General features: G+C 34.3%; 1 protein-coding gene across 1 annotated transcript in view; it reads left to right on the top strand.

Annotated features, from left to right (window-relative positions):
* LRRIQ1 (leucine rich repeats and IQ motif containing 1) overlaps window positions 1–26370 on the top strand; it is a 239679-nt gene that overhangs the window by 23398 nt on the left and 189911 nt on the right. The window contains exons 7-11 of the mRNA XM_044679173.1: window positions 5044–5118; window positions 6582–7031; window positions 7077–8282; window positions 14554–14706; window positions 19159–19309. Coding sequence (XP_044535108.1) covers window positions 5044–5118; window positions 6582–7031; window positions 7077–8282; window positions 14554–14706; window positions 19159–19309 — 2035 coding nt within the window. The remainder of the gene's footprint in view (window positions 1–5043; window positions 5119–6581; window positions 7032–7076; window positions 8283–14553; window positions 14707–19158; window positions 19310–26370) is intronic.

Here is a 26370-nt window from a genome sequence, read left to right as displayed (position 1 = left end):
ATATTATAGACTACTACCTTTAATACTGCAGAATCTATTACTTGTTTGCCCCAAATTCCACTCTTCCACTTGGAATCTGCCTAGACAGAGGCAAATACCTTTGAAAAGCTTGTATTCACTCTTTATTCCTTGCTTGGTATTATTAATCAGAAGATTACTGAATAAATTTATTTAAGTTTTGACATCTATTAAAAGCCTATATCAATTTGACATAGGAGATACCTTGTGGGAGAAGAGCCTAAAAGGCTTCATTTTATTTTCCTGAATCAAATGCCATTTTTTTTGTTAATAAACAAATAGTATAATATAATGTGATCTTGCATTCTTTGTACCTTTCAGTCAATTTTATAAAGGTAAAGTTGAAATCTTCTATAGAATTTATTAGCCTTCTTGCTTATTTCCTTTTCAAATTTTCACCAACTACACCCTTGGTATTTATAAACACTGACTTTCTCAAGAATTTGTAGAGTTGGGAAAGAAGCAAATGGATTAATAGTTATTGATGTCTTTTTTAAGTCCCTTTTTTCATTATGAATATTTCTTGTCAAAAGAAAACTCACTCTCTGTGATTTGTAATACTAGCGACTGAAAGATTTTAATGAATTTTAATGAACCAAAGAAGTGAGAAATATTGTTAGGTACACAGAGAACAATTCTTACCTCTAACTAACATCTCTGGAGTGAGGGCTTGCCAAACCATTTTTAGGTCTGCTCTTTCACCATTGGTTTCTGCCTGTCCCTCCATTTTCATCTGTGGCTTCAAAAAGCTACAGCAGGCACAGTGGCTACACCCCAGTAAAACTGTTTTGGCAGATGGGCTAAGCCAGATTGAAGTTAACTGATAGATTTTAAATACGTCAGTGAGTTAGGGGGATGTCTAGCCCAAGTATGTGAAGATTTCTCTCAAGGGAATGGGCAGAGGCAGCCTTGAAGAAGGGAAAGAGGTAGAATTCTTATAGCTTGGTCAGACATCAAAGATGCCAAGGTCATCCTTCCACTTAATCCTGGGCCTTTGCCAGTTGTCCTGACTTTTGTCTTGCCAATGGACTTTGATGACTCTGGGCGAGAAAATGAGACTGAAGACTTTGTACAACTCTGTTTCCCATAAATCCAAATTACATACAAGTCAAGACATCAATTGTGGTGTCATTGAAATGAAGGATGACAATAATCCGTGATAGACAATCTATAAATAGTCATTAGAAGTCAGTGATAAACAGTAATCAGTAAGAAAATAGCCAATAATTACCAGTCATTTAAAATTATCTTCCAATCATCTCCTCTTTTGTCCTACATGTAATTCTATCACGTATATGAAAAAATTAAGGACTAGTTGAGTGGGCAGATAGCTATTGGGAGTCTCTAGATGGGTATGAGATATAAATTATAAAGGGGAGACCACAGTGATGTTTTATTTCAGATCTCAGTATTCATCAATTTTTTTTCATTCCATTCCCTCATAGCCTTTACATTATGTAGCGCCCAGTAGGGAGAGTGGACCCCAGTAAAATCAAAGCCATAGCCTAGCTAGAATCAGTCATGTAGTCCCATGATCTCACCCGAGGTCACTAACCCCTCCCTGCTGTATTTGGTAAATAACTGGCTGTTCCAGACAAACTCACTGAAGCAAATATTTCCCTGAGAATCTGGACTAGATGGTTACATATTTACCTGTGAATTGTTATCCTATAGAAAACTCTGTCAGTGAGGTAAACTAAGTCATGGTACTAAGATTGTAAATCATTACAAACCATTTTCTATGTAAAAAGATTACTTAATCCTTTAGCTTATGGAACATTGCCCTATAAAATACTAGCTATGATGAAATAAACTTCGCCATGCTGCACCATCTGTGCCTCGTGCTGCCCTCCTGATTCCAAAGCCATTCAGGTCTCTCATCCCATCTCAGACCTGCACTAACACTGTATGTTGGCCCATACAAAGTTACAATTCTTTGCAAATGTTAATAAAAATGTTAAAATTAATAAAAATTTTAGGGGTATTCCTAGTGCTCATAGAGATTGAATACAAATTTACTTTTTTTTAATCCTTACTCAATTTAACAATACATATATGATAAACTCTTCTTGAAGTTCTTTGTGTGTGTGCACAGATACTACATGCCTTTTGAAAACCTCACTCAAAACACTCACTAATTTACCATAACTGTTATATCTTTGATCTTGTTTATATAGTGGGTATCAATATTCATAGAGTCATGGTTTTAGAACTGGAAGAGACTTTAAAGGACACTGAGCTTGTAATAAGTAAAAGATGAAAACACTGAGGAAACAAAAGTCTTGATCTTCTGAGCATATTTATTTATTATATGGTGCATGCCAGTTGCCCATCAAATCAAGACTAGACCCCTTCCTCATTTTAGGGCTAGACCACAAATATAGGGAGAGACAGGCTTTTATACATTCAAGACAATCAAATAAGGCCAGAGAATTAAAAGAAAACAATACAATATTAGGTTGTATTTAATTTCTAATTGCGTAAAAGGTTATGGACTTTTCAAATTGGGAGAGGAGAGAAAACAGGTAAAATTCTCGAAGGTAAAAATATCTAGGACCAGATGGATTTACAAGTGAATTCTATCAAACATTTAAGGAATAATTAATCCTAATATTATACAAAGTATTTGAAAAAAATAGATAAAGAATAAATCCTACCAAATTCTTTTATGATGCAAATATAATTTTAATACCTAAACCAGGGAGAGAAAAAACCATAGGCCAATTTTCCAAAAGAATATTTATGCAAAAAAATTAATACAGCAAGAAAATTATAACAACAAATCACATTTGACCAAGTAGGATTTATATCAGGAATAAGGACTGGTTCAATTTAAGAAAACTCTAAGCATAATTAGCCATATTTATAATAAAAACAACAACAATCATGAATATATCAATAGATGCAGAAAACACTTGAAAAATATAACATGCATTACTATTAAAAATACCAGAAAGCATAGGAATAAATAGATTCTTTCTTAAAATGATAAGTAGTACCTCTCTAAAACCAAAAGCAAGCATTATTCATGAGAATGAACTGGAAGCCCTCTAATGAGATCATGGATGAAGCAAGGATGCCTATTAAATTTACCACTGATATTTAGTATTGTACTATAAATGCTCTAACAGTAATAGAAGGAAAAGATATTGAAGGAATTAGAATAGGCAATAAAGAAACAAAACTGTTGCTCTTTGCAAATAATATGATGCTATAATTAGAAACTAATAGAAAATCAACTGAAAATGTAGTTGAAATAATTAATTTAAGCAAAGTTGTAGGATATAAAATAAACCCAAATAAATCATTAGCATTTCCAACAAAGTCTAACAGCAAGAGATAGCAAGATAAATCCCATTTAAAATAGCTGTAGTTAATATAAAATTCTTGGAAGTCTAGTTGTCCAGAAAAATCCAAGAATTCTGAACACAATTACAAAACAATTTTCATACAAAGTCAGATCTAAACAATTAGAAACTTATTAATTGCTTATGGGCAGGCTAAGCCAATATAATGAAAATGAGAATTCTACCTAAGTTACTTTATTTTTTCAGTGGCATACTAATCAATTTACCTCCCATTATTCTGTAGAACTAGAAAAAAGTAATGATTCAATGGAAAGATCCAAAGGTATCAAGGCAATCAATGAAAAAAAAATGTGAAGGAGGGTAACCTTAGCAGTATAAGATTTCAAACTGTATTAGGAATTTGGTAATCATTAAAATAGTCTAGTACTAACTAAGAAACAGTGATGGATCAGTGGAAATGGATTAGGTACACAATAAACAGTACTAAATGACCATGATAATCTAGTATTTGATAAACCCCAAATCCAAGCTTTTGGGACAAGAATTGACAAAAAAAATCTGACAAATTGCTGGTAAAACTGGAAAGCAGTTTGGCAGAAACTAATGAACCGAGGCTTCCATATCAAAAATAACTGACTTGACCGAAAATGATGTGTGCGTATCGAATATAGGACTAATGCACGTTTCTAAAAGACTGGGCAAGGGAGAGTATATGTCTGTAGTAAATTGCACAGAAAACAATGACATTTCTGTGGCAGAAGACCAAGAATGGGTAGATATATTGCAAATAACATCTCATGTCATATACCTATATAAGGTCAAAATGTGTAAATGATTTAGATATAGAGAGAGTGATAAGTAAATTGGAAGGTCATGGAAAATTTTATCGGTCAGATCTACGGATAACAGAAAGATTTATGTTCAAACAATAGAGAACATTATAGGATATAAAATGTGCAATTTTGATTACATCAAATAAAAGCTTTTGCACAAACAAAACCAATGCAGTGAAGATTAGAAATGAAGCCAGAAACTAGGAAAATAATTTATAGCAAGTTTCTCTAACATAGATCTCATTTCTCAAATATGTAAAGAACTGAGTTGAATTTATAAGAATATGAGTGATTCCCCAATAGATAATGGTTTGGGGCAGTTTGCAGAAGAAAAAAATCAAAGCTATAGTCATTTGAAAAAAATGCTCTAAATCACCATTGATTAAAGAAATGTAAATTAAAACAACTCTGAGGTACCATCTCACCTCTGTCAGATTGACTAATAAGACAGAAAAGGAAAATAGTAAATGTCAGGGGGGATATAGGAAATTTAGTACAGTAAAGCACTGACAGTGGAGTTGTGAACTAATCCAAACATTCTGGAGAGCAATTTGGAATTATGCTCAATGGGCTTTACAACTGTGCATACCCTTTGACCCAACAGTAGAACTACATCACAAAGAGATAAAAAAAATATTCATACTAATTCTTTCTGTGGTGGTAAAGAATGGAAACTGAGAGGATATCTCAAATTGGGGAATGAACAAGTTGTACAATAATACTATTGTACTATAAGAAATGACAGGCAGGATGGTTTCCATGGGACTAGAAGAAGGCACTGGTTGGTAGTTAGGGCGAGGTCTGGGGTATGCATCAACACATGATGATTTATATTTTTGTGATTGTGATTCTTACATAATACTAATTTAGATTTATTTATTTAGAAAGAAGAAGAAAAGATAAATATTGAAATGAAGCAACAACAGAAATTGTGGGAAGAGAATTTAAAAGAACATGAGGTAGCTATTTGCTGTTTTTATTAGTGAAATAATTAACCTTAATTTTAATTAAGTTTTTATAATTGACACCTTTATTTTGTTATTATATTAGGCTACTTTCTTTGATTTAGATTTTAAAGATTATAAAAATCACAGTCCTGAGAACTTATTGAATGTCAACATTAAATAAAATGACATTCCAAACAAACATTTTCGTAGTATATTTTTGTTTCTGATTTCATTTTGTGATGATGAATGTTAATATTGTGAATAGTTCATCCTAAGCAACAGAGAATATGAATTAAGATTGTGTTGTTTCTTGAATTCAGTTGACCTATAATTTAATACAATTCTATTTGGAAATACTCTTACCCTCTCATTTTTAAGAGAATTTTTAGTATTTAAGAAAAAATAATTATATCCCCAAAGGTATAGAATATTGTTTTGGTGAGCAGTATTTTGAGAGATTATGTCTAAGCATCCTGACACATTAAAGGAGACCCCTAATGGGGTGCTGCACAGATGGCTGGAAATTCCTGACTCAGTAAACTTAGAGGGATACCAGTTGACTTTTGTGTATTCTCTTTAAGTTCAGGTTCTTCATCTGAAACTATAGCAGAATAAGCTGTTCTGATACATTTTCTTTACTCTCAGAGTATTTGTGATGGTGAAATAGGGGAGATAACAACTCCTCTACTGCTTTCATATGTTGACAACATTCAGGGGTTCTCTTATGCATACTTATGGAATACCCTGTATTTCCCTGAAAGTAGCAGGATTCTAGACTGTGATTCTGGATATCATGTTTCTGCTACTGCTTCTTTATCACTAAAAAAGACCTTTATTTATAAAATGAAAAATTTTTATTGGAGTCCTAGGAGCTTTCAGTATGAAATCATTAAAATAATGATTTTTCATAATCAACCACTTTGGCAAATTTGTTCCAATTATTATTTTTTAATTCTTACTTTCTGTCTTAGAATAAGTTCTAACACAGAAGTAGACAAATGAGATTAAGTGTCTTGACCAGAATCTCACAGCTAGGAAGTGCCTGAGGCCAGATTTGAACCCAGGTCCTCCCAACTTCAGGCCTGATGCTCTATCCACTGTGCTATCTAGCACTTTATTGACATAACTTATCAAGAAACTTTTTCTCAAATATTATGGAAGCAAATGTATTGCTTCCAACTACTGTAGAACCTTTACATCTGAATTCTACCGTTACATTTGAATTCTACTTCTGAATATCTTCAACCATTAGTCATGGCATAAAATTCCCTTCATCCTCATTGATCCAGGAGAGTAGGAGATTTGGTTATAAGTGTTTTGAAACATATAATAAAATTAATATTTTCACAAGCTAAGTATATTCCATTCTTTATGTGATTATATTTTATTAGTATTAACTAGATTCAGTATTTGTCAGTTTGTTATATTATCTTAATCATCTTATTAATATTTAACTATTTCCTCTTTTAATTTAGGAATTTATCAGACAACTACAACTAAAAATGGATGTGGAAAGAAGAGGTTTGGAAGACTTAAAGACCAAAGAAAGCCAACGTTTGTCAGATCTGCAGCATAATGCAGCCACCAAAATCCAAGCTAGGTATAGAACATTTGTAGCTTATCAAAAGTATGGATCAACTATAAAAGAACGGGTAGAGTGCAATAAGAGGAAGAAAGAGATGCTAGAAAAACAAAACCAAGAGTGGAAAGAAATGGTGTGTAAATTCCGACAAAAGGATGAAGAAAGAAAGAAAAAAGCAGATGAGAGACAGAAAAGACAAGATGAAATAAATTGTCAAAGACAGAAAGAACATGAGAAAAGGCAGGAGGAATATGAAAAAAAGAAGAACATGTTAAAATGGAAAAAAGAGCAAGAAATGGCAGTAGTTGAAGTGAGAAAAAGAGAAGAGCCACCCAGAGAATTGGTCATGAAAAAAGAAAACAAAAAAAGAAGAGATTTGATGGTGAAAAAAGGAAATAAAAAAAGAGGAGCTATTCCCAAAGAGATTTCAGTGAAAAATTTTACAAGGAAAGAAGATATAGTCATGAAACCATTACTGAAAGAAGAATTCATTGAAAACAAAGATACAGTCAAATTTATATTAGAAGATGAAGAAGAAGAAGAAGAAAGAAAGAAAGAAAAAGATATAGCTGAACAGAAAACTATACAAAAATTAAAGCAAGAATCACACAAGGAAAACATATCAAGACAACCAATAATGACAGAATTGAAAAAAGATCAGAATGACAATCTAGTCAAATGTCAGGAGCTGGATGAATTCCAAAAGGAAAAAAGACTAAATGACAATTTAGCCAAAGATTCCAATAAATCACCAAGAAATATATTTAATGAAAATACGACAAACCACCTAGAATTAGAGAAGCAAAGAGAAAAAGGGAGTTTAGTCAATGAAGATAAAGGAAATGAATGCCAAGAAATCAGGGAGGATGAGGGGGTGAGAAATGATCCAGAACAGAACAGAAACAAACAGGACCAGGAAGAAGACTCTGAAATAATAAAAGAAGAAAGAGAAAAGAATGGAGAAAATCAGGAAGAGGAGAAAAGTAACTTCAAAGCTTCACTGAATCATGTGCTTTCACTTGTAAAAGAAAGTAATGAAAACATCATTAGCATTGCCAGCCTGATGGCACCAGACAAAGAAAGTGAACCACAAGCTCTAGAAAATGGTGGAAATGAGGAAATAAATATTCTGACAGATGGCAAAACTATAATTCTTAACACCGCTGATATAGTTCTAAAAGTAGAAGGTAACATATGCAAGCAAAACATTGTTAGCTGTGTACCAACACCAGATGAATGCTCAGATGACTCTGATAGGCTCTCATCGACATCTGAAGAAACCACAACTGCTCAGTCTGTTTTGAACGAAATGCTTGGGGGTGAAACGCCGAGGGAGAGGGAGTCTGGTGGACGTAGAACAAAAAATAAAGGCTTGAGTACTAATTCTCTAAGTAAGGAAGCAGTTTTGGCTTTAGTTGAAGAAAAGAGACTGGCTTGGATAAAGGCCTGTCAACCATGGCTTGAAATCTTTAGGGAAAACCAAAATAAGAAGGTAGTTACAAGAAACAGACCTAGGAAGTCCTCAGTCAGCAAGCTGCCTCCTCTGAATTCAGTTGCAATCCTTCAAGGTGGCCTGTGGACTACCTTACAACAGGTAATACTTATTTTTTCATGGTGATGTTTCATTTTTATACTTAAAGCAGTCAGAATGTAACTTTTCATTTAGTAGTAGATAATATTTCATACTTAGAGGTGGGATTTCTTTTGTTATCTACTGTTTAAAATAAACTTTACTCCCATGTTAAAAGGGGTTACATTAAAAAAAAATCTTTCTAGGCATATTTAGCCTCAGCACAATGCTATTGAGAGAGTTTAGACTCTTTTAAGTCCTTACCTAAAGTGGTTTCAAGGTTACTGAGCTCTCCCAGCAGTAGACTGAATAAAATCTCTGACCCATTCCCCAAACACAAGAATACATAGTGATTCTCCCTAATGTACAGGAACTGAGGCCTTTCTACTCCAGGATCCTAATAAAAGATTTAATAGTCTATTAAAAATAAATATTCACAGAGTCAAAGAGAAACATATCTGTGACCTTATATCAATCTTAGTGAAAAATTACATATATTAAAATACAATTTCCTTTGCTCAAATGATGCTAGCACAAATCTAGAAATTTCTTCCATCACCCTTTATAGTTATAGAAATATCCTGACTGATACTTATATGGCAGCTAGGTGACATATAAGATAGAATGATGAACTTAGGAAACCCCAAATTTGAAAACCACCTCAAATACTTACTAGCTTTATTAACTTGGGCAAGTCTCTTAACCTCTCCACCTCAGCTTCTTCATTTGTAAAACAGGAATAATAAAATTCCTATAAATAAAACAGGGTTGTTTTGAGGATCATATGAGATGATAATAATAATAAGTGCTTTAAGAACCTTACAGAAGGCTTTGTAATTATTAACTATTATTTTTATCATTATTTTTATATGGTATTAACTCAAGGCCCTTCACCATTATAGTTGTTCTCCATATTATCCATATCCTCCTTAGAATGTAGAGCCCAAAGCTAAATACAAAATGCCAGGTGTTTCCAGGGCATTCCTCATAGCTTGTCCCTATTAATGCAGCCCAAGATCTCATCAGCAGTTTTTGGCTGCCTCATCACAATACTGAGCTCTCTGAAGTAGGATCATTGTCCTTAGAAAAAGAAACAAATAAGAATTGAGCAGAAGCTCTACTTGTTTCTATTAAAATATTTTTCCTGCCACTTGCTGAATGTACCATCACATGCCATGCAATAATCTATTCACACTGGTTCATTGTTGTCCTTTGATTGATCTGCTTACTCTTTTAAAGTGTCAGAGACACTGTGATACATATAGCCTCAGTGGAAGAACGGGGAGGGGGAAGGATATACACTTATTTTTGTTTGTTTCAAGAAGAAGCTCAAGTCATCGACAGTACTTTACAGCTTTCCACGGTTTCCAGCCTGCTCCCTTTTTCAATTTAATTTTTTTGTTCAGGAGAGCAAAATGCACCCTCAGCGTCCTTCAACAAATTTCTTATATGATAATGTCATGCAAGATTGTTTCAAAACTTAAGCAACATCTAACTTTAGTAATTCTCGGATTTTAAATAAGAAAATGAACCATAAAAATGAACCAAGTCATAAAAGGGAGATAAATGCTCACCAAAGATATTAACCATTGTTTTAGAGAATACCTACTGCGGAGTCCAAATAGAAGAGATTTTCTTTATAAATAGTGAAACACTTCTTAAATGAGATTCAGAACTACTCAAAACAGCATGGCCTAACAATTCACTTAAGAAAAAACATCCATAAAGAATCCTTTTCTGTCCATTATTTGGATGTACAGTTGAAGAGTTTGAACTAATCTATCAGTGTATACACGTGTATATAAATATATATATATAATTATATATCTTTATTTCTCTTTCTCTGTATCTATCTATCTATCTATCTATCTATCTATCTATCTATCTATCTGCCTACCTATCTACCTCATATAGCTAATGAAAATGGATAGTGAGTCTAGCTTAGACCTTTTCGATGTTGATCATCAAATTTTTGATGGAAAAACTACATGTCCAAATCAATATTATAATTTACACATATCATTATTGAATAGGTAACATAAAAAAGTTAAGATAAATTTGACTATGTTATAAGAAGTCCAGAGGATAGTGTGTGAATCTTATAATGACTCAACTTCTATATAAATAAACAGGCAAATATGAGAATACTTCATGAGGCATATCTAATACTAAACATTATTGTCCAGAACACTATAGAAAATTATGATTACCATACTATCTAGGTGAGGGAAAACACTTTCCAGGATAAATAAGACATAGTACCTATAAAGTCAATTTAACATAATATTGCCATTATATATACAGTTAAAGATATATACATACATATAGATAGATATAAATTCAATTCTCTTAATAATTTTTAAGTCTTTGTTTCTAAATAATTTTTATCCTCATTTCTTATAACATCTCATAGCATAAAAATATTTTAATTAAAGATTTTTGGATATTCATTTCTATATATTTTCTGTGATCATTATACTAAAATTAGTTTCCTTTAATCATTTGTTGTATGAATGAAGATTTTCTTTTTTTATATAGGGAGAGCACCTGTGGCCCAGGGGAAACCCTTTCCAACACACGGAGTAAATCCCATACTCAGGACTCATATAGAGTTGAGTTCCAGTTTGGAGAAAGCCTGATTCCTAAAAGAGAGAAGATAATATAAATTCACTCTCTGGTTCATTATGCCCCAACCTTGGAATTCTGGGGAAATTTCCCAAATAAAACTTTGATATGACTGTTCCTAAAATGAATTAATGGAGTGTGTTCTAGACAGGTCCTCACTGTCCAGAATAGTAGATAACAGTGTATAGGACAACTTTCTCTTCTACCAGGCAAGAAATGTTCAAAATGTAAAACCTTATAAATGTGTTTTAATAAATGCTTTAAAATGTGAAGCAATAATCAATCATCCTTTTATATGCTCCTATAAATTATGACAAGATTTCAGGAACTGTGAGAAAGATATTTCTCCTTTGCTTTTGATACGAGCTATATTTGTAACTCGGAGATTAATCTTGTCTTCATCCCCTGACACAACAAGGTTTGAGCTTTCCTTAGAAGTTACTAGTTTGAAGGGTGGTGAGAGCTTAGAGAAGGAAATACTCTCCTCCTTTTGCCAGAAGTCCAAGGGAGGTGTTGGCAAACTAAAAAGTTGCTAACAAAGGAGGGAGATTTTCTTTCAATCTAAATATCTTCTTGAGGACACATCTTCTCGACTCAGTTGCCAGTCTTTGACATAATCATCCCATCATGTGGACACCATAATGGCCAGCCAGGGACTGGTATTTATGTATTGCCTTTAGCAAGGTATCAGAGCATGCGGCTCATCAGGAGAGGTTGGATGCAGGCTCAGCCCCTTGGGGAGTTCTACAGCTAAGCAGATTGGATGGATTTCCAGTTAGGCTATACTCCCATTTTAGAAAGTTCTCTGGAGACTAGGGAGCTTCAAACACCTCCTAGCAAACTTGCACCAAAGAGTTTCAACAAAGTTCACAGGAAACCATTCCTAATGGCCTCCTTAATGCCATTCAGAGGCCTAAGCATTTTATATTGTTCTTAGGTAGTCTCCAAATTGTGTTTTTTGAAGGTCTGAAACTCCAGTAACTAGTGGGCCTTGAGGGCACACTTATCTGCAAATACAAAATTATATCAATTCAACAAAAACATTTTACATATTTCTCCTATGTTATTTTTGCCTGATGTTTATAAAGACCTGCCACAATCTGAAACAGTTATGAAAGAATGAAGTTAAGATTAAACAAGAAAAAGACAAAAAAAAATCTAGAATATAGAAAAATCCCAGGAAAGAACCCAGATGCAATATAATAATGCACATTTAATTATGCATCAGTCAGTAAAATCACAGTCCATAAGTAAGATAATGGAAGTATACTACAAATCAGAAAAATCTGTAATGGTAATAATATCTTTATTATATGATATCAGTATTGTGACACAGTTCTATTATATTGTGAAACTGTCCAGTATTTCCCTAATATTTGTTAATATCTGATCTGGAATGGCTGTGAACAAAAGAACTTGTTTATATGCCAAGATCAAGAAAAAGTAAAATAAACCCCATGAAAAAAAAAAGTAAACCCCATGAAAATTGTCATGGGACCAATAGGAAATTCCTATCTTTTTTCTCTATTTTAATATGGTATTCATTTGAAGGTCTATTATTTGCAAACAGATATTTATGTTATTTTGACCTATTGTAGGAAACAATAAAAAAGTGAGAGTTTCAAAAGGGGTGAATTATCAATAACTATGGGAACATAAATATACGTGTTTGTAAGTTGAGTCTGGACCATATTCTTCATGGGGTTTTTTTCAGCAAAGATACTGGAGTATTTGCCATTTCCTTGTTTAATGAATTAAAGGAAAAAAGGCTGAAGTGACTTGTTCAGGGTCATTCAGCTAGTAAGTGTTTGAGACTGGATTTGAACTGACTCCAGGTCCAGTATTCTATCCATGAAAACCACCTCACTGCTTCCTAGTTTTACTACAGTTTTAAATATAAGAATAATTGGCATTTTTTATGTGTAGGCAACATCAAGATAGGAGGGATAAATTAAATACTGGACTACAAAAAAAATATCTTACCAGATGCACACTGGGATTCACTGGACAACACTAGGTAGCCCAGTAAGTGGAGCTCAGAGCTCCTCAGGCAGGAATATTAGACTTATTAAAAGTAAAACCAAAGCCTTATCTTCTGTCTTAGAATTAATACTCAGTATTGGTTCCAAGGCAGAAGAGTAGTAAAGGCTAGGCAATGGGTGTAAGTGACTTTTCCAGAGGCAACAACTAGGAAGTATCTGAGGTTAGATTTGAACCCGTGATCTCCTGTCTCTAGACCTGGCTCTCTTTCTACCAAGCCTCTAGCTGTCCTCAGGAATATTAGATTTATTCTCACCTAAGATGCCAGCTATATGACCCTGGGCAAGCAAGGTACTGAACTCCTTTTCTATATTTTTTCATTTGTGAAATAAAATAGCTACAGCTTTTACTTTAGAGGGTTGTTGTAAGGAATAAATTGAACTCTAGCTAGCTAGCTAGCTAGCTATCTGTCTATCAATCAATGTCTATCTGTCTGTCTGTCCATCGATCATCTGTCATCTTTCTATCTATACCAGTGATTCCCAAAGTGGGCGCCACCGCCCCCTGGTGGGTGCTGCAGAGATCCAGAGAGGCGGTGATGGCCACAGGTGCATTTATCTTTCCTAGTTGCTATTAAAATTTTAAAAATTAATTTCCAGGGAGCTAAGTAATATTTTTTCTGGAAAGGGGGCCATAGGCCAAAATAGTTTGGGAACCACTGATATATATTGATAATCCTTTAAGAACTCTTCCAATATCCATTATGATGATGATGATGGTAATGGGGATAAATATTAAAAAAGACTCAACTTCACAAGTACAAGGTAGGGGAGGTGTGTGGCCAGTTGGAATCCATCAGTTCTTTCTATGGTGGTAACCTTTCTCATCATGCGTCCCTAGAAGTTGCCTTGGATACTTGCATGGCTGAGAATAGTTAAGTCATTCCCAATTGGTGGTCGTATATTATTGCTGTTTTCTTGGTACAGTGCCCTCCTGGTTCTGCTCACATCACGTTGCAGCAGATCACATAAATCTTTCCAGGGTTTTTGGTCATCTCATTCATTATTTTTTATGGCCCAGTAGTATTCCAATGCAACCATTCACCACAACTTGAGTAGCCACTCCCCAACTGATGGACATCCCTTCAAATTCCAGTTCTTTGACACTATAAAAAGAGCTGCTGTAAATACTTTTGTACAAGTAGGTCCTTTTCCACTATCTTTGAACTCTTTAGGATACAGACCTAGTGCTGTTATTGCTAGATTAAATATTAGTGTGCCTTAAATAAATGGACACATTTAATGCATCAGTGGCCAGAAAAACAGATTCCACTATGAATTTCATTAAGGATAGAAGTGCTTAAGTAATTTCCTTGCTCTGTCAATCTTGTTGTGGTCAAACCACCTCAAAAAACTGTGTTCAGAATAAGAGGCTTATCTGTATATGGACTTAATGAATATCCAGAGGGCGGGCGAGGGCCTCAAGATTACGCCTTTTGGAAAGATGAAGAAAAAAATGTTTAGCAAGGAGAAACACCAGATGGGATATATAAATTTGTATATGGCTGACTTAAAAACATTTTTCTTGGCCAATTGTTTAAATAAATTATTTTAAAGACTAATATAGCAAAAAAAAATTTCAGTAGAATTGAGTAACAATGTCATATACTTGTTTTTATTGAATTTTCTAGGTTACAACAGTAACATTTCGGGATTTGCCGGGTTGTAGTCTTTCCACGTTGTCAGAATGTACAAGTCTTCAATTCCTGACTCTTAGGCATTGTGGATTAACTGCTCTGGAAGGACTGAATAACTGTAAAAAACTGAAATATATTGATGTACAGGTATTTCCTTCAATGTTACTCTCTAGTACTTATTCTATGATAGAATTCAAAATGTTTTGTGTGAATGTTAAGAAATAGTTGTGGGGCAGCTAGGATAGAGTGGATAGAGTGCCAGGCCTGGAGTTGGGAGGGCCTGGGGTCGATTCTGGCCTCAGACTCCTCCTTGCTGTGTGACCCTTGGCAAATCATTAACCTCAGCTGCCTAGCCCTCACCTCTTAGAGTTTTTACTAAGACAAAAAATGAGGATTTTTAAGAAATTAGTGATTGAGGGGAAATATGACTATAGAATAGCCTATAATTCAGTGCTTCTCTGGGAACACTTTAGAGGAAATTAGACAATGAGGCTAAATTTAAGAGCAGAGGGAGATATAAGCTGTGACCTAAACTGGAGATTAGTGTCATACTGTGACCAACAGAAGAAACACCATGATCATAAATAATGTGTTTCATTTCTTTTTAACTTGTTCCATTTGTAAGGGGGAAAAAACTATTCTTTTCAGGAAAATTGGTATTCTTAGAACAGTTTTGGCATTAATATGAGGAAAAATTTCTTAATAAGGAGAACTGAACCAAAATAGGCACTCTCACAAGGTCTTCAAACTAGATGACTCCTTGACAAGCATTTTGTAGAGGGAATTCCTGTTCATGTATGGTTTGTGTCAGCTGAACTCTGAAATTCTTCCAATTCTGATATTGGAGATTTTGAAAAAAAATTTTTTATTTCAAGTTTTATGCATTTCTCCTAGTTCCATCCACTAGGGCCAACTGGAGCATGTTTCATCCTTCCACCTGAAAACTTTTGAAGAGAGCCATCAAGTTTGAGTTTTCTTTTCTAGTGAAATACTCTTTTTCCTTCCACTGTTATGCCTGTAGCATAATTTCTAATTATTTCACTTGCTTGGTCTTTTTCCTGTGTAACTTCTTTAGTTTATTCTTTTTAAAATATAGGATTTGGAACTGAGTAAAATACTTTAAATGTCATCTGACTAAACATAGTGTTTATAGCTTTTTCATTTTGGAGTATATGCCTCTAAATATCAATTCATAGTAACTTTTTTTTTTCTGTCATTGCCTCCATTCCAATTTTACCAAGAACTTATTCTGTGCCAGGATCAACGTTGTATTTGAAATTCATGAAAAAACCTAGAGATTTTCTTTGTGAACTGTTTTCTAGCCATTTTTCCTCAAGGTCAAATTTGGGCAGTTGCTTTTTGGGGAAGTGAATATAGGACTTCATATTTTTCACTTAATTTGATTACACTTGGCCTATTCTTGAAATTCCTCAAAAATCTTTTGAGTCCTGTTTTTGTTACCCAATTTGTAAGCCTCCTAGTTTTGATAGCAATAGATTTAATAGTTATATAACTGACATTTCATTTGAATACTTGATAAAGCTATTCAAAGTACACAGTCAAAGCCAAAATTTCTTCCTTCAGGTTGATATTTTAATTCATTAATGGCAACTTTTACATCTAGTTGTTCAATTCCGTTAGTTCTGAATCCATTTAACTTCCATTGTCCAGTTCATTTCTCTTTATTTTGTCCCCAAGGATATTTGTTAAATATCTTGCAATAAAATCTAAGTGTATCTGCAGCATTACATTAATGTAGTAAGACTGCTGAAGGTATAAGCTTAGTTAGCCCTTACCTTGTTTTGATGTACTTATGCAATCTCTTAGTGATCACCTTTTCATAATATATTCTAGAATTTTTCAATTTTGCACTCTACTTTTTTTGAACATTAGGGAATCTCCCCCTCTCCAGGCATATGTTTCCTCTCATTCTTCTCTGATTTTCAATGGTCATTGATAGCGGTTCAGCAGTCACAAGCATTAGCTATTTCATTACTGTACCAGCCTAACAATCTGTCATAAAAGAAAATGAAATTAGTCTAACAATCTGTTTTTAAAGATTAAACCACACCCAGTGGTTTGAATTTATCGAAGACATGTCAGTGTTCCCTTGATGTCATCTTACTTGTTTTGATTTTCAGCTTCCTATTGACCATTCCTGTTCTATCTTTCCAGTCCTGAGGTCATTTTTGGTGGAAAGACTGACTTCATTAATTTGGTGATCTCCTTCAATCAGTGCAGATTACAACTCATAGATATCTTCTCATTCTGTAATTTTTATCAATATATTTTTATAGATCCTTCACAAAAGCTATTCTTAGCTCTGGTACCATGCAAAAACTTATTTGGATTGGTCCAAAAGCCACAGTTTGTTGACCTGTTCTCTGGACAATATGAATTTTTCTTATTTTTTTCATTATTGTTGAAAGAATATTAAAGTGATCTCTTTTGAATAATTATGAGTTTTACTCATGAGGCCCTCAAGTAGATGAGTAGCTCTCTTATCTTTTGATTTTATGTAACTGTTTTTCATAGACTTCAATCAGAACCATTCTTTTACAGAGTCCCTTTTATTTTATTTTGTATTCATCATCAGTCTCAGTTTGTTCTGAACATTACCATCTCTGAGACCATTCTTATGGCACTGTGATGCTTCTGTGGTCATTCTGCTCTTGTTTTTATCTTCCACACATTTCTTTTGGAAATCTCAGTTGATTATTGTTTTCACAATGTATCCCTATTGCTTTTTTAAAGAGTACTTCCATATCTCATCAAAATCATTTTTTCTTGCAATATAAGAATTTAGATTTTGAGACTATTCCAACCTTTTGGGTTCAATTTCCCTCAGTGAATTTTATGATATCCTATTGGTTCTTTACTTGAACTCTGAAATTTTAGCTTTCAATATCTAGATTATACTAGATTATGCCACCTCTTCCTTTTGATATTACTAAATGTAAGTTGTACTGGTCACCTGCTTCCAGAATTCTCTGTATTTCTACTTTTATAATTTGTCATTTAGGTCATGTTTACAGTAGCAGTTTCCCTCCTCACTTTTTCTGCCTTTTGAATTTCGAAATGATCATTGAATCACTTCAGAAATTTGTCAACTCCTCTAATTTTTGTAGTGAATTGCAGCTTTTGTGTAGGTAACTGACATACTGCATCCCTACACCATGATGGGAGCAGTTGGGTAGCACAGTAGATAGAGCACTAGCCCTGGAGTCAGGAAGACTTGAATTAAAAAATGTTAGAGACACTTACTAGTAGTGTGATCCTGGGCAAGTCACCTAACCCTGTTTGCCTTAGATTATTCCACTATAAAATGAATTGGCAAAAGAAATGACAAATCACTCCAAAAATCTTTAGCAAGAAAACCCCGAATGGAATAATGAAGAATTGGGCACAACTGAAATGACTAAACAAAAACAAGACACTGTAATGGCTCTCTGCCACTATTGTAATGCTCCTGCCTGAACTCATCCATTTATTTCCTCCCTTTGGCCTAGTGGTCTCTGTTGTGCTGCTGCCATGCCAACACTTCTGTCTCTTCTACCATTATTCTAATCCATATCTCTATTCTTTGGTTTGTAAGTTATATCTATAATATAAACACAAATTCCTGTATCCCTTCTAAGGTATTCCTTTTAATGAAGATACATACTTTTATAATCAAATTCTAGCCATGAATTAGAGCTCACCAAGGCTTGGCAATAGCAATGAAGTTAAATTCCCCTTGTTTCAAGCTCTCTAGTTGGCCTTGCGTATTGGACAAATTCTGGAATTCAAAATCAATTAAAAAATTGTTATCTCCTACCTTTCCCTGCTTAAATACGTGTCTGAAATGAGGTTTGTAGCTATCTCTTGGCTATTATGGCTAATCCTTCCAGTTATTTGCCATTTACCTGTGTGTTTTACCTGTTCCCTTCAAGGGGGAATGGTCTCCAACCTTTTTTAAGAGGGGTTCATCCTACCTTCTTTTCTTAATATGACTTTACTTGCTCATTAGCACTTGGTCTGCATTTAATGGATCCTTGTCAACTTCTTATAATTTGCCCTTGTGTTTTCTTTGAGAAAGTCTTATGAAGAAATCCATTTTCCAGATAGTTCTCACTTCTTCACTTTCTCTTTCCTCACCACTGCTCAGAGTTCAGACATTTATCCATAAAATAATAGGCAGTCTGACCTTGAATTGATAATTATTTTGTTAATATTTTAGCCACATTTAACAGAGGAGGAAAAGAGGTATTATCTATAAGAGGTAATTTGCTTAATAAGAAAAAATTAATAAGTATTAGTGCCAGGTCTAGAATCAAGATATTCTGATCCCTACTCTGATTGCTCTTTATACACTTTGTGATATATTAACAATAATAAATAATTTGTTGTTTCTTGTGATAATATTTTTTATTTTGTCAAATTTAGGGTTAAAAGTTGAATAAAAGATTTCAGTATTCAGTTGGAAGGCTACATCTTGTCATCCCATTTATTGTTTAACAATTTGAAAAAGAGTTTGTGCTAACATTTTGAGGTGCATCAAATGAAACATGTATTTTTTGGTTAATGTCATATTAAAATATAACTATATATTTATTTCAGGAAAATCAGATTCAGGTTATAAATTGTGAGAATTTAGAAAATCTCTGCATCCTTCTTCTGAATGACAATGAAATAACTTCTTTTCATGGATTGGATGGCTGTAGTAATCTTCGAAATATTGAAGTTTCATATAACAAGATCACTAGAATTGGTGAGGAAATATAATTTATATATGTAAAATCATATTTATATATTGTTTGTTTTATTTCATAATAACTCTAGCAGCAAATAGAGCCATTGCATTTGGTGCAGAGTTGAAGAGTACAGGAAAATATATAAACTTCCCTAGAATACCTGCATTGTTAGAATTACAATTAGAATAGGTTGGGCCTTGATTTTATATTCTACTGTGATAGCCAAAGTAGCTACTTATGCTACTACATAGAGAGCTATAATGGTATTTTTTAAGTAGTCAGAAGTGGATGTTGGGGTAGTATAACATTTTAAATTCTAGCAAGGATCATTAAGACAATCTAGCAAATCATTAGTTAATATATGACAATGTGTTTCAGGGTGAAGAACATGGCAGAAAGCCTAGAAATCCTATTAATTTGGGTCAAATATAGGCACTATTTATTTTCAGACCCTAAATTTATACCAACAACCCCTTGGGCATTCTAGGAATGTCAGAAACCCAAAGATAGCTGCTCTGATCTAATACTATGTAGACTGGTCACTCCTGCTATTTATTGGTACATATTATGAGATAGCTCCTGGGAGTCCTCTCAGTCAATGTGTATCCCTGATGATGAAAGGCAAGGATGACTAGAACTGAATAGCACCCATATGAGGAACTTTTTTTTTTATCGTATTTTTAACGTTAATTAATTTATTTATTTTAGAATATTTCCCCATAGTTACATGAATGATATTCTTTCCCTCTCCTCCTTCTACTCCCCTCCCATAGCCAACGAGCAATTCCACTGGGTTTTACATGTGTCATTGATCAAGTCCTATTTCCATATTATTAATATTTGCACTAGGGTGTTCATTCCTTCATCTTCATCCCCAATCATATCCCCATTGAACCGTGTGATCGAGCAGTTGTTTTTCTTCTGTATTTCTACTCTCACAGTTCTTTCTCTGGATGTAGATAGCATTCTTTTTCATTAGTCCCTTAGAATTGTCCTGATAATTGTATATTGTGGAAGAGTCCTAGAAAGATATTAGATGTTACAACCCATTGAGGAACTCCCCAGGGCCAGTGAAGCACAAATTCCTTGGCTTATGAAAATAAACTTTATTCCAAAAAGGGAAGAAAGAAACTGGTAGGTAGGACCCTAGCACTATCCAAACTAACTCCACCCCAACTTCTACGTCTCCTATTGAAGGAGAGCCTTCATTTTCTTCTCTGGGCCCTACTTAATCCTCCCTATACTATCTAAAAAACCCTATCCCCACTCCCCAATGCTTTCTGGCTTAATCTAAACTTACTACCAATATTTAATAAGAAAGAAAGGGGAAAAAACCTCTGGGTTTGGCTGTTGTACCAAGTAACTCAAAGTTATAGATGGAAAGCTTTGAATTACCTTAGCCAAAAGGAATTCTGGTAGCTGGACCACTGGGAGATGAAACTCAGGGAAAGTTGGTTTCCTCCAAGTAAATCCTCTACCTGGATGCCAAGGACTTCTCCATGAAATCCCGACCCTCCAGGAAGAATCTTTCAGAGGAAAAACCCTTCAGCTTGATGAGAATTGTAGGCAGAGACAAAACCTCCCTCCAGTTTGGTCAAAATCCAAGAAGGAAGTGAAGTTCAGTTATTTCTAGTTGTAGACCCATAATTCCTTTCTTACCCAGAATCCTTTCCCAGAGCTTCTCTCAAAATTCCCTTTTTTCAACTAACCCTAGAAATCGGACTATCCCTAACTATATTCCTACAATTGCATTGCTGTATACCTGTCTTTGTGTATAAGGTTCTCCTGGTTCTGCTCCTTTCATTCTGCATCAATTCCTGGAGGTCTTTCCAGTTCACATGGAATTCCTCCAGTTCATTATTCCTTTGAGCACCATAGTATTCCATCACCAGCAGATACCACAATTTGTTAAGCAATTCCCCAATAGAAGGGCATCCCCTCATTTTCCAATTTTTTGCCACCACAAAGAGTGTAGCTATAAATATTTTTGTACAAGTCTGTTTATCTGTGATCTCTTTGGGGTACAAACCCAGCAATGCTATAGCTGGATCAAAGAGCAGGCATTCTTTTATAGCCCTTTGAGCATAGTTCCAAATTGCCATCCAGAATGGTTGGATCAATTCACAACTCCTCCAGTAATGTATTAATGTCCCAATTTTGCCACATCCCCTCTGATATTTATTACTTTCCCTTGCTGTCATATTAGCCAACCTGCTAGGTGTGAGGTGGTACCCCAGAGTTGTTTTGATTTGCATTTCTCTGATTATAAGAGATTTAGAACACTTTCTCATGTATTTATCATTTGAGGAACTTTTAATGCAGGATTTATTTGAACTTGAAGTAGACCTTCTCTGGATGATTCCCTAGGGACTGGAGGAGGAAGAGGAGATGAATATAGTACCTACTACAAAATTCATCTGCATTTTAAAGTACTTTAGAGCACTTTGATGATGAGATGAGTATTAACATCTTTTTGGAAGTTTTACAATTAAAAAAAATTTTTTAGCCCTAATTTGAAGGAGGGGAATAAGTATATCTAATTGCAAGCTAAATATCTTCTTGCTAATTATAAATTCTTCTCTACTGTAACCACACTGATTCTTTTATTTCTGCAAAGTTACCTCCTTCGTGCCAGTTTCTTCATCTGTAAATTCAGGAGCTGGACTTGATAGTCTCTTAGGTCTCTTTCAGCTTTAAATCTATGATCTTATCTATGTATGTATATAGGTATGTCTGTAGACAGGGAGATATGTATATAGCTGTAATATACACATGTGTGTTTGTTTACATATATGTATATAAAGATGTTTTTCTACATTCAACTTAGTGAAAATATAATGTTTATTTATTATACACAGCCATATATACACACACACATATATGTGCACACACAGTGTTTTCAAGTTCAACCTTTCAAAATTGTTTGCTGCCAGCAATGGGGCCACCCATGAGCTTTTAACATTTAAATGCTGATACTTGGATATAAAATCGTTGATTTAAAACTTTGTGTTTAAAATACATATGAAATAAATCTTTTTTTCCTCTCCCTGGAAGAGAGCACTGCATTGATAATGTATGTTAATGTTATTGGCATTCACTTGAAGAAATCATGCCAGTAACCTAAAGGCAACTAAGAAAAGAGACTGTTTGTAAGGAGAAATGCTTAAACTTCCATTAATCCAGTTTTCCTTGCCAGTAAGAGTGTACGGAATTTTTCATAGTGGGTGGATTTCCTGGGGTGTAGGCCATATGCAAGATTGATGTGAAATATGCCATGCTATTAATTGATGTACCTGAGGTATCTGTGTAGTGCAGAGCACACAAGGTAAAAGGCCCCCTATGCTTTCTGTTGTTTACAATGAAAACACTGTATTTATGGAGTGTGAGAAGTTTGCAAGAGAAATCGGATGGGCAGGAAGACTAGAGTTTACCGGGGTCTCTGCTCCTTCAGCCTCAGGACCAGTTTTCAGAGAATCTGGCTAAGCCCAGGGAACGGCATTGGCTTTGACTTTCAGTGATATATTGAAAGCAAAAAAAAAAAAAAAAATCTCATAGCAATACACAAAGATATACTTGTCTTTATAAGTGAAAAATTTACTTCTCCTATCCTGTAATATTTCTATGAGAACTGAAATAAATTTGGAAGGGAGAAAAGTAAATACTTTGGGCTCTGTATTCAGTTTGTAGTTTCTATGAAATTAATAATTACCTCACAATGCTAAACATACTCGGCAATTCTCAGACAATTTTTAGGTAAATTCCCATTATTGATTTTGTTTGAAGTGAAGTGATAATGAATGGCTGAGGAGATTTTTACTATTAGCATAAAGACATTCGGCTCACAATTAGAGAAGTTTGTAAAACTTAGTAAAACATAAAATTGACTTGCAATTGTCAAAAATTCAACTATTGAAATAGATAACAAGCATCAAAAATACCATTCAAGTACTACTCTAAGATAAAGTTAGTGGATTTTAATTCAATTTTAAAAATTGGAAACATAAAACATGCGTGATTTATATAGATATCCTTTCTACAATGTCACTTTCCCCAATGCGGTTTCTGTATATCGTGGGTTGGCATAAGAAACTAAATAGGAATTTGGGGAGAGTTTTGTGGAAGCTGTAGACAACATGTGAAGGCCAGTAGGCAACACAGAAAAAGTTTAGAAACTCAGAAGTGCATAAAATATATGTATAGTATTGTTAGCATATTTTATCTTTTAATACCAGAAATGTATATAATTTCTTATACTTGATATAGCTCATAAAAGGAAAAAAAATCAGTCTTCTTTTCTGGTATGAAGAAAGGGCCAAAAATTTTTATGTAGATTTTCTAGTTCATGGGGGTGCTGCACCACTAATCCCCACAATGTGAAAGGAATACTTGTAGTTTTATATTTTATAACATTCTTCATTTCTAACAGCAATACTAACTGCAATTACTGATGTGTATTAGTTTTCCTGAAAGGTATACATATTTAGTCATTAAAGAGGGGTTTTTACATAAAATATTTTAAAGTGTTCCTGATGTGAAAGAGAATTGTTATATATGGGAAAACCAACTATTATAAAATCTTTAAAATCATGATTACCTCTTATGTTTTGTGGAACATTTAATATAGAAGAAAACATTTTCTCATTTCCTTGTGTTGTATCAAAATATTTGCTTCCATTTTTTGTAATATGTTAATATTACAAATACTAATAATTAATATTACAAATATATAGTAAAATGATATTTTAATTAGTATTAGTTATGCTAGTATGCTCTGGATTCATATTCACATGTGAAAACTGTTTTAGGAAAAATTTAATGTGCAAGTAAATGTCACTTCTGATCCAATGCGTTGATCTGAGACGTTTCATTGTTATATAATAATATGCTCCAAAGAGCCTATTTAGAGAATATCTTAAATTGTTCATTTACTTTCGATCAGTTTTGAAGATGCAGCCCTGATTTCTTTGCCAAAATGTTTCAAGCTTCTTTTCATAATGATTGTGGTGGTAGCTTAGCATTGCAAATCTTTTCTCCTAAATTTGGTGTTATATTCCTGGAAACATTCCTGGATAATTCAGCTTCTGATGATGTGAAATGGTTGGTCCCAACCATTCTTCTCTGCACACTTTTCTTTATAAACCAGTACAGCTTGAATTGTTCTGCAAGTATCCAGGGAGAGAAACAAATTTTTGAAAAATCGCTAGTTTTTTTTTTCTTTTTTTCTTTTTAGATCATTAGAAGGAAGTGATTGGGTGTCCACTAGATGGCATCATTTTGCTTTTTATTTTTTACAGACAACAGTAGGGAGGATATATATATATATATACACATATATATATACTTGGAGAATTTTAGAGCTAAGAAGGAACCTTATTATATTCAATTTAATTCAACAAGTCATTATTAAATGATTACCAAATATAAGACAGTGCTCTCTGTACTAGTAATACAAAGATGAAATGACACACATCACCTGCCTTCAAAGAACACATGCCAGAGTTGAGATTTTGGACTTATTTTTGAGCAGACTTTCCCCTTCTTCATCCCTATATCCAAGCAATAGTCCCAGAGCCCACAGCCCTTATGGTTCTCACCTCACCAATCTATGTAGCATCAGCCCCCACTCTCCACTCACTCTTCGTACTGTAGTCTTACGCTGACTATTGTAAGTCTCCTAAATGATATCTGTCTCCAGTTTCTTCCATCACTCATCCATTATATATATATATATATTTATAGCTAAAATAATTTTCACAATATACAAATCTGGCCATGTCACTCCTCTGCTCAAAAATCTTCAGTGGCTCTCTGTTGCCTGGAGGATAAACTGGAGACTCTTGTGCTTGTCATGTAGAGCCTCTTGCAATCTGTCTTCAATCTTTCTAGCCTCCCAGGATCTACATTCCAGCCAAACAGTGCTACTCCCTGTTACTTGATCTTATCCCGCTTTCTCCTTCCTTCCCCCGTACATTCATGCAAGCTGTCACTGTGGCTGGAATTCACTCCTGCTACACCTCCGACTTTGGAAGTCCTCTTCTTCCTTCAAGGCCCAGCTCTCTCGCTCCCTCAATAGAAAACAGAATGGGATAAATACATGGAGATTTAAACAAAGTGCTTTGAAAATTTGAAGAGGAAAGTTTTTCTCCCATTTTGGAGTGAGTGGATATTATCTCCCGAGCCACGGAAAGCCATAGCACAGTATAGCTGGATCAGATGGAGACTGAACTGTGGAAAGGGTCAGTGCTCCCAGGCCCTGTCCAAGGCAGAGATCCATAGATAGAGGTCTATAGAACTGGAAATGGAGGGTGTCCCGACTCCAGGTCTGACCACGCTAAAATAAAGATCACTCAGGAGAGCTAGGACTTCACTCAGCAAGTCACCATTAGAATCTCAATATAGTGACAGCTGATATTTTTGTAATACCATTCAAAAAGGAATCTATTAAAGCCCTCCTCTTATCACTTATCCTGATAACTCTGGCTTCTCCTAGGCAAGTATCATAATCTGGTAAGACCTGCTCAGCTTGAAAAGCTTCTTAGGGGTTTTTTGTTGTTGTTGTTGTTTTTTTTAAATAATGCTTACCTTCTGTCTTGGAATCTGGAATCGGTTCCAAAGCAGAAGAGTGTTTAGGTATAAGCAATTGGGGTTAAGTGACTTTCCCAGAGCCAACAGCTAGGAAGTATCTGAGGCCAGTTTTAAACCCAGGAATTCCTGTCTCCCAGCGTGGTTCTCTATCCACTGAGCCACCTAGCTGCTCTGGGATACAGTCTTAGTGACAGACTCAATGTCTCTTGTTTGAGGACCATCTGAAGTCTGTTAAAAAACAGAGTATGACAACTCATCTATATGTAGGCTACGAGTTTACCTATTACTTTTTTTTTTTAACCTCAGTGACTCGCCAAGAGACGAGCATTTACTAGTTAGAGTTGGATTTTACAAATATTGAGCACCCAGGAAGGAAAAAAAAAATATGTTCAATTCTTTTAAGTAAAATGCTAAAACTTTTTTTGTCACTTAAAAAAATTTAAAACATTTTTTTAAAAAATCACAGTGATTTAATTGTTATCAGAACATGTTT

The sequence above is a fragment of the Gracilinanus agilis genome, chromosome 5 (genome assembly GCF_016433145.1).
Source record: "Gracilinanus agilis isolate LMUSP501 chromosome 5, AgileGrace, whole genome shotgun sequence".
In the NCBI taxonomy this organism is placed as follows: Eukaryota; Metazoa; Chordata; class Mammalia; order Didelphimorphia; family Didelphidae; genus Gracilinanus; species Gracilinanus agilis.
Note: the sequence above shows the minus strand (reverse complement) of the source record. Positions and strands in the feature narration are given on the sequence as shown.